This window comes from Bombyx mandarina, chromosome 08 (assembly GCF_030267445.1).
Source record: "Bombyx mandarina strain Sakado chromosome 08, ASM3026744v2".
Classification (NCBI taxonomy): domain Eukaryota; kingdom Metazoa; phylum Arthropoda; class Insecta; order Lepidoptera; family Bombycidae; genus Bombyx; species Bombyx mandarina.
The window spans coordinates 12153916-12168246 of NC_143215.1; the positions used below are offsets into that span (position 1 = coordinate 12153916).

Genomic DNA, 14331 nt, shown 5'->3' on the forward strand with positions numbered 1-14331 from the left:
CCACCCGCCTAAGCAATAAAAAATAAATAAAAAATACTAATCAATATGCTATCCCGCGATTGTGGTGAATTCTGTTTTTCGTTTCCAGACTAATCTTAAAGCGACACAAACAATAAACCCCAAAGTTCTCTGTCAAAAATGATATCAAAGCACGAAAAAAAAGAATCACAAAATACATACAATTCGGAGATTGTAACAAAATCAATTGATTGCAGTAATGAAAAGTGAACTCACGGGGTTATCGTTTTTATTACATATATGTACATGTTTTTAACGCATGGCTCTTGACTGTTAGTGTAAATATTATGTATTGTTATTTTGACGTTAGTAACATTAATTATATTTTTATGTGTGGCGTGTTTTGATCCATCTGAAGTCTCATAGGGAATAAGACATCCTCTGTACTCGCATTACGGGTTCAAATTTTGGGACAAGGTATCTTTTCTTGACAAATACGTACCTTATGCGTATATACGTTCGCGAAAGCGTTTGAAATTAAAGAGAATAAGATTGTGTGATTAAAATCAAGCCTACTTAAATTATCAATTTTGTTTGTACTACATATTAATATTATGTATTTAGTTACAATACGATTATAAATCCACACGGGCTTGTGGTTAGTTTGAAATAGGAGGGTTTTTTACAGTCTGGAAGATATTACCGGATATCCGGTTATATTCTGTGGGCAGGGGTAGGGCAGGGTGAGTTATATTAGATTCGAAAGTGGAATGAGGCCGCTTATTTACATCGGCAATGCTAAGGACACAGCTGCTTGTATTCTTATGTCACAATAACTTTACTGGGGATGATGATGAGATGAGTGAAATCGGCAACTGTAGCCACATTAATGGAAATATTTTTCAAATCCCACTTTTCCACTTCCTTCATGATAGATAGTCGTTCTACTAATCAATTCCTCCTTTTGATTTCCTGTCAGTATCACATCCATACAAGCGTAAATTGTTTTATAAAATAATTAATTAAAGTTATATTTCTAAGTTACTTTACCTAACTTCTTGCGCGTAATTTTGTTTTAGGGTTTTGAATCAACAAATTTTACATTTAAATTTAGTGAGTGATTTTCCATCATTATCGTACGATAGTGATAAAATTACTGTAGTTCAAGGTTATTTATTACATCTGCGATATCAAATTTTATCAGTACATTCATATACGGCTTAGATTCCTCAATAGATACGATGTATCCAAACAGCATTTGTATTAAAATTGTAGTATCTAGTGTACATTAGGTATATAATAAACAGAAATATTAATAATTATGTACTGTTTATAATTAAGAGAGCCTATGGCTGTACCTTATATATAAGCTACCCATTCTCTAAAAATCACCCACATAACTGTAAAACTATTGTTATAGACTCGACACTAGCAACAATGGTATAGTAAGAAGCTGATAGCATTTCTTGAAAAAAAAAAGAACAAAGAGAGTCATCATTTTAAAATTAAAAATAAGGTTGGATGGGCTAAGACCCATTTGCCTGTCCGAGTGGACAACAAAAATAAATTTTATTTCGTGGTCGCAGAAAAGGCGCGAATTTCTAATATTTTAACTAAATAGAAGGGTTGTTTTTTATGAAGAAAATACGTAAGGAAAAAAGTGTTAAACATGAACGTAGTACACAGGGAAATAACAACTGGTAAAAACAAAACACGAACCAACTTTACAGCAGATTTTGCAAGAAGAGACGCATCCTTGGGTTAGCACTTTTATTTATTTTTGTTGATCTGCTATCGAAACCAAGATGGTGAAATAAAGTTTTAGATTGACTATAAAATAGAATCGCAACGAACCATAATGCCATACTGAAAAAAGATGACCTTACATAAAAAACACATTAGAACGTATTCATTCGCGGACATCTAAATTATCGATTCTATTTTTCGACACGTTTTTACCCTTTTTTTATAATACTGCGTCTATAGCTGCAGTAGTTAATAAATAAAACTTATGAAACTCAATCTATCTTATAGTGAATGAGTTCGTTCTGTCTATTACTTGTTCAGTGAGGGCAAAAAGAAATTCGTAGAAAGATAGGGGAGAACGGTACACAGATTTTTCTATCCGCGATTCATGACCCTTGCGACAGGGCCGAAATATCGAGTACCCTATAAATATCCGCAGTATAAACGGTCGACTTGGATAAAATACATGAGGTAGTAGTTACTTAGTAGTTTTAACAATGCCGTGTCAGATGCGTTGGTCAATAGGGCCCGCGTGGACCGGCTCACACTCGGAATCCTTTTTAACACGGCATATTTGTTTCTGTGTTGAAACCGCGTCCAAAACTATTCTAATTCTTAAGGTATCTAGGTTTAACTGAGAAATTGTATTAAAAACAATCGAAAGTCTCAACATTAAATAATAAAGTGATACCTACAATTCTAGTACCTACGATTGTAAAAACACTCTGTCTGCCTCTAGTCTTTCTTGAATCCTGTAAGTTTATTTTTAATTCCGTGTGACCATTGCGCTAAGACGGAAACTTCACACTTTAACCTTTATTAGTAGATAACAAGAACATTTTGTAGGTATACGCGGTACTTCCCTACTGCCAGTGTCCTCATACTGTCGTGCAAGCAAAAATACGATGAAAGGTCCTAGGTATCAATTCGATGCTACCGTGAAAACTTCAACCAAACGATCATCTATGGGACCTCCTTCAAGGCCTCCGCCTAGTTCCAAAAAAAGGTACCTTAACATTATTGATTATGCCATAGACATTTGACAAATTCTAAAAGCGCTCTATAGAAAAAAAACATTCGCCAGGCTACCTATTTATATTTTTATAGTAGCCATATAATTAATTATAAAAACTACAATATCTATTTATCCATACTAATATTATTAATGTGAAAGTGTGTTTGTTTATTTGTTCTTCTTTCACGTCGAAACGAAGCAACAGATTGATATAATCTTCAAAGTGATCGCTTTAGGAAAGTGCCATAGGCGTACGTTATTAATCTCCAATAAACTTTCATTTCTACGAGAAACTGTTTTAATATCTCTAAAAAAAACACGTGACACTTCAGAAAAAAGTAATTGAGACTACGCGGGCGAAATCGAGAATAACAGCTAGCAAGAAATAAAAAAGATCCTCCAAATTGTCATAAAATAGAGTGTAGCCAATATTTTTTATGAGAACGGCATCAGTTTACCGGAGAACATTTACCAGATCAAATCTAAAAAGAAGAAGAAGGAGAGTTAATAAAAACTAGTGGTCGCCTAGTGGTCGAAATTCGACCATAAATAACTTAAATTATAAGTTTGAACATAATTAAGGTTCTATTGTCATTTTACTTCCATAATCACAAATTTTACCAAGGTTACACCACTGGCTACACTATAGACAAATAATATTATTCTGTTTTCAATTCGACCACAGACTAACAATAAATAAAAGAGTATTTATGTATGCGTCAAATACATGGTGGCGTATGTAATGTTTTTCTTATTGATTTAATGTATGTTTATGCATAATTGAAAAAAATTAAATTGCATTCTGCACTGCTTCTCTATATAAACTATAAGCGCGGGAAATTTCATACTCCTCTGTCCGCGCAATTTTAGTAAAAAGGGTTACAAAATTTTTGCTTCACGTATTAATATATTATAGACTAGCGACCCGCCCTCGCTTCGCTTCGGAAACATTAAAACACACAGGAAACCAAAAAAATAAAATAATTTGTTTTTTTTAAAAAGTAGCCTATGTTCATCAGGGACAATGTCGGCTTCTAATGGAAAAAGAATTTTTCAAATCGGTCCAGTAGTTTCGGAGCCTATTCGAAACAAACAAACAAACAAATCTTTCCTCTTTATAATATTAGTATAGATAACCATTTATAATTCTTGTTTAATACTTATGTGTTGTTCACATACCTACATACATATTTAAAACATCATTAAGTAGGTCATCAGAAATCCTTTAAATAACAACTATCTCGCACTTCAGAAATGTGTACATGCTTGCCTTGTGCTAATAACTCGTGAGTATTTTTCGGATTCGATTCTATTGGACTATAATATGTTCTACCATCGTCTACCACAGTGGAGATCATTAGTGCACTTCATATAATGGTATACGTCATTGGTCTACAAAAATGGGTTTTGTTCCAAAATCGAAGTAACACTTGATTGCACGACTGTACAAACTTTTCAGCTCAGATTAAAACTTTATAGATTAATAAGCTCGATCTCATCAAGACTAGAGTCGTCTTCAAGCGGAAGACAGATGCCCGCAGTACTAGCTAACGATTCCACCGCTGATACTTCCAACGACATGCGCACACCCAGGAATCGGCCAACCGCCTTGAGATACATAAGCAGTAGTAGTAGAGGTGATTGTTTTTAATGTTGTAGTAGTGAAAAAAATTTCACATTTTCAAAGTTCCCAAACTAATTTATTCAGTACAGAATTTTGTCTTCAAATAGTTTCAAAAACAGCTTTCTTCCATAACTCACGAGCGATTTGAGAAGTAGGTAATAGAAGGACGTCGATGAAGTCGTCGTGGTCTAAAGGATAAGACGTCCGGTGCAATCGTATCTAGCGATGCAACGGCGTTCGTATCCCGCAGGCGGGTACCATTTTTTCTCATGAAATATTTACTGAACAAATGTTCACAATTGACTTCCACGGTGAAGGAATAACATCCTTAATAAAAATCAAACCCGCAAAATTATAATTTGCGTAATCACTGGTGGTAGGACGTCTTGTGAGTCCGCACGGGTAGGTACCACCACCCTGACTATTTCTGCCGTGAAGCAGTAACGCGTTTAGGTTTGAAGGTCGGGACAGTCGTTAAAAGTGAGACCTTAGAACTTAGAACCCATGTCTCAATGTGGGTGGCGCATTTAGGTTGTAGATGTCTATGGGCTCCAGTAACCACTTAATATCAGGTAGGCTGTGAGCTCGTCCACCCATCTAAGCAATAAAAAATAAAAAAATAAAATATATATATATATATACCTAGTCAGGTCATAAATTCTGTCACATGTTTAATGTAAAATAATTGAAACAAGTTTATTCATTATGTAACCATTCATATACCAAAATGAACTTAATAAAACATAGATTCTTATGACACTAAAGTTTATTCAAAATGACCTCCGTGATTTTGAATACAGGCCTTCAATCTGCGCGGCCAGTCGTCTATCGCAGCACGAACGAGGTCCATGTCAATATCGGCGGCTGCCTTAATCAAGGATGTCTTGAGTGACTCCAAATTGGGATGAGGCTTTGAGCACGCCTTTTCCTCCAAGTGTTGCCATATCTTGTAATCTAACGGATTCAAATCTGGACTGGAGGAGGGCCAGTCTTCGTGCCGGATGAAGTCGATTTCACGCGCCGCCAGCCAGTCTTGTGTGCTCTTCGCTCTATGAGCTGGCGCCGAATCTTGTTGGAATACCCAGTGCCTGTTATTGAACATGGTATGAGAAACAGGTTCCACAAGGTTCGTCAGGACTGTATTTTGATACACAACTGCATTCGTTTTTACACCTTTCTCACAAAAATGTACCTCTGTTAAGCCCCAATAAGAAACTCCCAACCATACCATGAGCGAGGATCGAAAATGACCTCGTTGGACACGCGGAATACGGTTGCTCGCTTCTTCACTACTGTGTGCGTACACCTTATCATTTTGTTTGTTGTAGCTCTCTTCTACGGTAAAAATTTTTTCATCCGAAAAAAGAATTTCCCGATATTTTTTTCCCGCGTACCGCTTCAACAAAGCGCGGCATCTCTTCAGTCTCCGGTCCATTAGACGAGCATTCAAACGATGTCCTGTTTTTCTTCGATATGCCCGAAGCCCTAAGTCTTCATTTAACACCCTTTTTACCGTGGTTCTGCTTAACCCCATCTGAAGGGCCAACAGTTTCTGCTTACGTTTGGGATTTCTTTGAATTCGCGCCTTCACAGCTTTTATCACTGCTGGAGTCCTAACAGACCGAGGGCGACCACTTCTTGACCAGTCATCTACACTAGAGTCTTCATTGTATCGTTTGATGGTACGATAAACGAATCTTTTGGTTATATTAATTTTTTTCAGTATGTTAAAAATTTGAATTGGCGCGTAACCGCAACGATGCAACGCAATAACTGCAACACGGTCTCCTTTAAGCGTCCACTCCATATTTAAAAATGAGTAAAATTCTAAAAGTATACATTTTTATTTTCGTGAACAATTCGAAATTCGAATTCAATAAACTTTTTTGTGGCCAGCATTCTAAAAGAAAAGTTTTTACTGTGTGACAATACTTATGACCTGACTAGTTATATGTATTTAAAAGTAGTCATAGTATGTATGTCAATCTCTGGTACCCATAGCACAAGGAATCCTAATTTGCGGCCCAATGACCGTGCGTGATTTGTCCCCAGTTATTATTATTTTAATTATTATGTATTTGTGAAGTTCAATCAAAATTTAGCTTGGTTTTAGGTGGTTATAGCGGCGCCAGATCGGGCAGATCAACGAGCGTGTCCGCAGTAGAAGCTAGTGTTATTTTAGGTAAAAAATAATAAAAATTATGATTGACGCAATAATCTTGAGAAAATTGTCTTTTTCAAACTTCCATCGTATTATTTTGCCTCATATTATGTCCATGCCCATATTGATGTAGAAAGCAAACCTTCCCTATTAGAATCCCTAATTTCACTTTTATCTGTATTCTATCCGAAAATATATTTTGTAACATTTTAGATTTTTCGTTACTTTATTTTTGGCTATAATTTTTTTTTAATATTTAACGTAATACAAAACAATAGAAATTACGATAAAATAAAGTATTGTCTCGTGATGATGCATTCTTGTGTCTTTAGACTCCGATAGCATGCGGCCTGTGCTTCTATGCCTTTTCTATGGATTTTTATTTAATGAAAAGGCATAATTAGCAAAGCTATAATTTGCTTCGAACAATTAAGATGTATAAAATTTTCAAAATTCAATTTTTTTTTCTACTATTTTAAGAGTGTCTGAAGTGAAATTTAAGGAGACTTTCACTTTTTTACTGATTTTTTTTACTGACCTAAGCCGATTTTTTTACTTACTTGAACCTAAAAGTATATTAAAATTCACATATCAATATGATTTAGAAAATTAAATATGAACGTGTTTTGTTTAGCTATATCGGAAGGCAGAGGAATGGCCCGCGGGGAAATAGGAATGGCAGCCGTCGATCTAAAACATCCACATCTAGTACTGTGTCAGTTTAGCGACACGCTCTTGTACACTCACACACTAACAAAAATAAACTACTTCAATCCAGTTGAGGTAATGTAATAACTAACGCAGCTCGTGGGTATATATGTATGTATATCTATATTAATACTAGCTGTACTCGTCCGCTTCGCTGGGCATTTAAAATGAATATTATTATTTCTCACCCCCACAAACATTCTCATCATTAACGCCCCCGCAACTGGTGTAGGGAGTCATATAAATATTAGCCTATATATTAATCTACAGGGGTTTTTACGAATGTTCCGTTTATAACTACTTAATCATGCATCCAATTGACTTGAAACTTGGTATCCATGTAGAAAATACATGTACTTAATGGATAGGAATAATGACAATAAATAAAATTGTTAATATTAGCGAAGCGCGCGAGCACGGCTAGTCATTAATATAACACTCGCTCAATTATCACGCAACATTACAGATAATTGTGCCGCACACGTTCTGCGAGGGCGTGAAACCGAATCAACTTTATCAATTGATAAAAGACCAGTTCCCTTTGTGTACCCTAACGACGGTACAAAGGAGGCATTTCAATGATTCAGCAGGCCGTCAGAACATACAGACCCTTTGCGCACCGCAATACAGCGGGGCTTATCTTCAAGTACTGCATAAGTCCGTTCAAATAATAATAAAAACAAATAATCAGCTAGAATTTTTGTGTTCGCAGTTAAAAAAAAAGCGTAATTTTTATTTAAGATTTTACGCACTAACCGCTGCGGCAGCGGTGCTGAAATACGTAGAACACATCCAATGTATAGTTTTCGCAAGGGAATCTCTCAAAGTCGATTATCATTCGTCAGAAAACACTATGATTATTGGTAAAGAAACAACTTTGCTTAATAAAGTATTCAGGGAAAAACTTAAAATGATTAACGATATCTTTAGACGTAGGCACGGCAACGCAACTGGAATTAGTTCAGCCTTTAGTTCCTTCAGCTGGACCAATGTGTTGTCTTCTTGGTGTGCTTGGTCCGACTTATACTGTTGGAGGAATTAGGGCTTTGAGGGCTTCTATCTTGCAACCGTCTTGCAATAAACAATTAATTGAATCAAAACTAGATGTTCTTCAAGATTTAATTGAAAATGACAATGGTTTGATGGCTGATTTACAGGTGGGGAATGTGACTATTATCGATCAATATTGCTGTTTGTCGCTCACCTTATGTTAATAGCTGAACGTATTTCAGGACATTTTGAAAAGGCTATCAGATATTGATAAAATATTATTCTTGTGCATTGAGCATAATATTCAAAATGCTGATAAATTAGGAGAGGCGCAGCTCAATCAAGTGTTAATTCTAAAAACGACAATGAATATGGTACCAAAACTAGTTGAAGCTTTGAATCGTGCCGAAAGTGGTCTGTTAAGACAATTTAAAACGGTCAGGTTTGCTGTTTAAACAATTTTCGTTTTTCATTGCTTAATTAATTAGATCCGTTTTCATTTATTCAAATGTTTCTTATCCAGGATTTCGAAAATCCACATTACAATGAAATTGCCGAACGCATAAAAAATATTATACAAGACGACGCGCATTTCGAGAAGGGAGTTATGGGTAATCTCCAAAGATGTTTTGCAGTCAAGCCCGACATTAACGGACTCCTCGATGTGGCCAGAAGGACGTATTCTGAATTAATAGACGACATACAGAAAATTGTCGAACAGCTCAGCGAGACATACGACCTGCCTCTGCGGCTAAACCAAAACGTTATGAAAGGATTCCACATAGTTTTACCTATAGCTCCAAAAAACAGACGCAATTTCAGTATTGAAGATCTGCCCCCAATTTTCATACAGGTAAGTAGGTACGTGACATACGTGAAACTTGACAAGGAACGCAGGTACGCCAATGATCGAATGAATCCTCGAAGGCTCCGTCGGCCGGGCTTCCTTGGGGTGAGCTGCGCCGTCTGGTCGTAGTGTTGACCGCGGTAACCCCCTTACCTCCGGGTTCTGACCTCGGAGGGGATCGGACGCTTGGGCGAAGAGTGCAGGGGAGTCGCTTAGTGGGTAGGGCCCTGAAAACATCCTTGGGGCCGCGGTTTCGCAGTCGCGGACCAGCCCCACATACCCCGCGCGCCCCTTAGGCGCGCGGACCTCGTAGGAGGTTCGGTCCCAGCCCAAAAAAAAAAGAAAAAAGGTAGGCCAATGATTTCAATGTTTTATGTCGAGAAAATCGAGATACAATTAAAATATTAATAAATAAATAAGAAAATCAAAATCAAACCTTAAAAATAGATCTAATTACACATATTTTAAGTTTCATATTTAGGTACACAACAACGGAGCCAGCGTATCGATGTCGACCGAAGAACTTGTAGTTCTCGATCAACAAGCAAAGGAATCTTTGAATGAAATACAAAGAATGAGTAACATGTTAGTTTAATTTTTTTTTTAATATAACCGATTCCGATCACTAAATACCTGTTCTTTTCTTAAACTAAAATATGTTCGACAAGTTTTATTTCCTAAATACGACATTTCCAGAGTTATCGACGCATTATTGAAAGACTTAAGGCCATACATGTCGAGTCTGTACAAATTATGTGAGAACGTTGCTGAAATTGATATTCTCCTGGCATTAGCACAGGTTCGAATTATACATATTTTAATGCAACAAAAGCATTATAACTCGTACCTCTTAACTTCTTATATGTTCCAGGCTAGCATGGCAGGGTCGTATATCAGACCGGAATTTAACAGCTATTTAGAAATAAGGAACAGCGTCCATCCGTTATTGGATTATAACAGTCACGTGATGCCAGTTCCAAATGACATAGTAAGAAACGCGCGAAACAACATCATACAATTGAAAGCTTTTTTTTTCCACGTTCATCAATTATTTATAGAATATATTTTTGACTTTTATAGAATGCCAGCCCAGAATACAATTTCACTATAATCACCGGTCCGAATATGGGCGGCAAAAGTGTTTATATAAAACAGATTGCTATTATGCATGTTATGGCGCAAGTGAGTTACGGATAATTTAGCTATCACAACTTCATGAATGACCAATTTAATAAATGTTTCGATTGATAATAGCATACATTAAAATGATTTATCGATGTTTTGAAATAAAAAAAAATATTGCCAGAAGAGCATATGGCCCACCTGGTGGTGAGTGGTTACCGTTACTGATGGACGTCAACAATGTTAGGCCACTGCCTACCAATTAAAAACGGCATACATCCTATTTATTTTACACTAGTAAGTAATCTCGAATATATTTTAGGCTTCGAATGTGTTGCTTGATTGCATTAAGTAAAATTCTGTACTAAAGGGAAATAAATAATAGTTTAAAAAAAAAGCGCTTTTATAGAAAATCCAACTAAAAAAATAAACTTATTGTAAAGAAAGCGTGGAGTGCTTTTTCAGATATTACTATAACATACATACTATCCTTCGTATGAATCTAATAAAAGCGTATTAAAAAAAGTTGAAAACATTCTAATTTGAAATTAAAACAATTGTACTATTGCCTAATTACATATATTGTAACGTTATAACTGCTTTTAAATTACTAAGCAGATTGGTTGTTTCTTGCCCGCTACTAATGCTGTACTGCGACTTAGTGACAGAATATTTTCGAGAATCGGTTTCAACGACAGCGTTGAGTTGAACGCTTCTACTTTTGTTTTCGAGGTAATATTTCTCATTACATTTAAAGTAAAGTGTGACTTTTAAAGTATTTATTGGATACATCTATCTGAAAATTTCGAAGATTCTAGAAGATTGCACAAAGTGGGAATGAGTTGCTCGCTCCGGGAATTTCAATATTGTAAAATTGTTATGTTATAATTACTTATTGTAATATGAATATTTAAAAAAATAATAATATTTAAAATAAAAATAAAAATCTAATATTTAAAAAAAAAAAAAAAAAAAAAACATGCCCGCTGAGTTTCTTGCCAATTCTTCTCAGGACGGAGGCTAATTCTTGTGAATTGGCGGTAATTCTTTTGACGTTCAACAAGTATGTACTTTCATTTATGTTGAATAAAACTTTTTTGATTTTTTTTGATTTGAACACAAAAACTATACGTAATTGTTAGCAATTTTTCACATCTGTGTGCTCAGTGCGAGTTTTTTTATCTTCTCGATCGCGTAAAAGTTAATTAAGATTTGTGTGGAGTTCGTACAGCGCCCCTGGCGGCAAACTAAGGGAAGCTGTTCCAACTCAAAGAATATTTAATAACATTAATATAAATTAAACTAGTATTTCAATGACAGATGAAAGAGATACAGCATATTTTAAAGGGACTGACGCCATCAAGTCTGGTAATAATAGACGAACTCTGTCGGTCAGTACCTATTTAAAACCATTTACGTATAAAACTTCCTTTGTATGTAAATATATAATATGGAATATTTATCCAGCGGTACAACATACGAAGAGGGAGTCAGTATAGCTTGGGCGATCTGTGAAGAATTAATATTATCTGACGCTTTCACGTTCTTCACAACACACTTTTTATATTTGACGAAATTGCAACACCTCTACTACAACGTGGTCAAGTATGTAGTACGTTCTAAGCGAAAACTAACAAGAAAAAAATAATCACATTAACAATTGTCATGTTATTGTTTCTAAACAAAAATTAGACGCGCAAATGCAAGCTTATAATTTTTATTTGATTCTTTTAATATTTTTTGGTGTGTTAAAAATTGTTTTTCAAATTTGCATTAATAATCGGTGTAGGCTAAAAAGCCATTTCGTTTTAACGATAACTTATCATCATACACGCGATATGAATCCCATCTTGTAATATAATGTCGATAACTGGGGTAAATTGGAATAAAATTCAGAGTTATTTGATATTTTAATTATGTAACGATTTAAATTTTATGGCAATTTTTACTTTATTGCTTACGATACGTATAATTTTGTAGTCGCCATACTACTGTTAAGGAAGAAAACGTTGATAAACTGAACGATTCTCATAAAAAACTGATTTATGAACATAAAATAGAATTAGGAGTTACGGAAATAAAAAACTATGGATTGGCATTGGCAGCAAAAACAAATTTACCAGAAGACACCGTAAAACTTGCATTTGAACTAGCAGAACTTATGACCATTGATGAAGAGGTTAAGTATTATACATAAATAAGAATATTAATATAAATAAATTATTTGTAAGATTTTTCTCGAAGATATTCATTTATGATGTCATCGTTACACGCCCTTCCCGACTACAGCGACTGGCTTTCTATTTTACTAGTCCAAGTTTTATGGCGTGCTCTTATGTGGAAAATATGGAAAGTTATAGAGATATAGTCAAATTTTATTTAATAAACAACAAGCATCATAACAGGAAAACTTCTTCAGAAGACACTCCTACATGGTAGACAGACTGTAATGCTAATGGTATAATTTTATTAAGCATAGAGAAATCACCTACAAAATTATAAAGCCAACCAGATAGTTTTGAATGTATCGTATAAATTACAACAAATTTAGTACGCCTGAGTTCTTAAATCTATATAGTTCTAAGTTGATTAATTTGATTTAGGTATTTCTCAGTCTATTTATCGAATTCAAATAACACTGCAAGTAATTATGAATGAAGTTTTTGTAAATTCAACAAATAACACAAAGGATGATTTTAAGGATTAAATCAGTTAAAATCTTTATATTATTATATTCCAGACGCCAGAAACCTGCCCGTCGCAAAGAAATGACGAAAGAGAACTTTATATTTTAAATGCAGAGCTACAAAGGGAATACAGAAAAAATGGTGGTTCAGAGACAGCTTTGGAAGCCATCATAAACAAATTCAAAGAAAATAATGCTGAACTCGTTGAAAAATTAAAAATTCAAACCAGCAACAATCCTTCTAGTTCAAGTAACGAGTGTTGGTCAAGTGACCCTAAAAAAGGATGTTCAAATAATCCCAGTGGCAGTGGTAAAAAACCTTTGGAATATAATAGAACACCCGAAAAACTAAATACCGAGTCTTTAACAGTTAATGAAAAACCCGGTGCTACAGAGATATACCCACAAATCAAGTCTTCCAATGAACTATTGACAAGCATGAAAACTATAAAGAACAAATCTCATACGAACATTGACGAAGACATACAAACGATTGGACTAGAAAACGTTAATACTAAATTAAATAATTTATCTCCAAATTGTTTAAATGAAAGTAATCATTACATTGAAGAATACCAAAATACGCTAAGCACGGAACATGAGGATTCACTCAGTGATGACGATTTATCAGAAGCACTAACGCAGGTTATAGGAGAATGTTCCAATTCATTCAATCATTCAATAGATAATGAGGATAGGGCTACCGATGAAACCCTTATGATAGAAACGATTAATGAAATTAATGAGGAATTGAACAATGCATCTAGTTATAATTTTAACGATTTAATTTTAACGCCACCAATCGCTTTCAGGGACATTTCGTAGAATAAACTAAATGTCTTTTCAGAAAATAAAGTTTGAAATTAGTATCAGTTGATATTTTTTATGTTCTAAATGGGATCAAAGTCCATTTGGTTTCGAATAGTTTTTGGAAGCCATAAATCACAATGTAAATGCAGCCATCCACATATAGGCAATAACTAAAGCTAAATTACCCATGGACACAACCCACTGAGTGTCTCGTCGGATCTTGTCAATCTTGTCCGTGTGTCGCGATTCCGATCCGGTACCGCTCTTGCTATAGCTGGTTTTAGCAATTTCTCTCAGGTTGAGACTGAACTCACCTACTCTTTCACGCGTAGTAGACTACTATTAGGTAGGGAAAAATGAAGCTAAATTATACTAAATAAGTGGATGTTCGTTAAGAGAAGACTAAAAAAAGTAGAGGTAGAGACCCCAAACTGTGTATCAAAAAATGATCGTCACAATCATTAAATTCAGTGTTTCTCCGGTAGAATGACGTCACTTTACCACATGTGAGAGTGTTGTAGATATAATATTATTTCCAAACTTATTTATTTATTTAGTTTTATAGATAAACTTAGCATAAACATATTAATTTATGGTGATTTCATTAATTACCAACCATAGGTTTATCTCCGCATTTTAAACATTTTCAGACTAGAAATAAGTT

At 34.9% G+C, this 14331-nt stretch overlaps 1 protein-coding gene across 1 annotated transcript; it reads left to right on the forward strand.

Annotated features, from left to right (window-relative positions):
- Positions 1-1400: 1400 nt before the first annotated feature.
- On the forward strand, positions 1401-13729 carry LOC114242987 (mutS protein homolog 4). The gene is made up of 18 exons (XM_089729224.1): positions 1401-1718; positions 2551-2710; positions 4199-4356; positions 6457-6525; positions 7139-7287; positions 7679-7869; positions 7954-8075; positions 8143-8369; positions 8445-8639; positions 8726-9055; positions 9531-9634; positions 9746-10037; positions 10130-10231; positions 10790-10903; positions 11492-11562; positions 11639-11776; positions 12152-12350; positions 12912-13729. Exons 1-18 carry the CDS (start codon positions 1628-1630, stop codon positions 13680-13682), a joined length of 3483 nt encoding a protein of 1160 aa, XP_089585350.1. The 5' UTR covers positions 1401-1627; the 3' UTR covers positions 13683-13729.
- Positions 13730-14331: the final 602 nt, after the last annotated feature.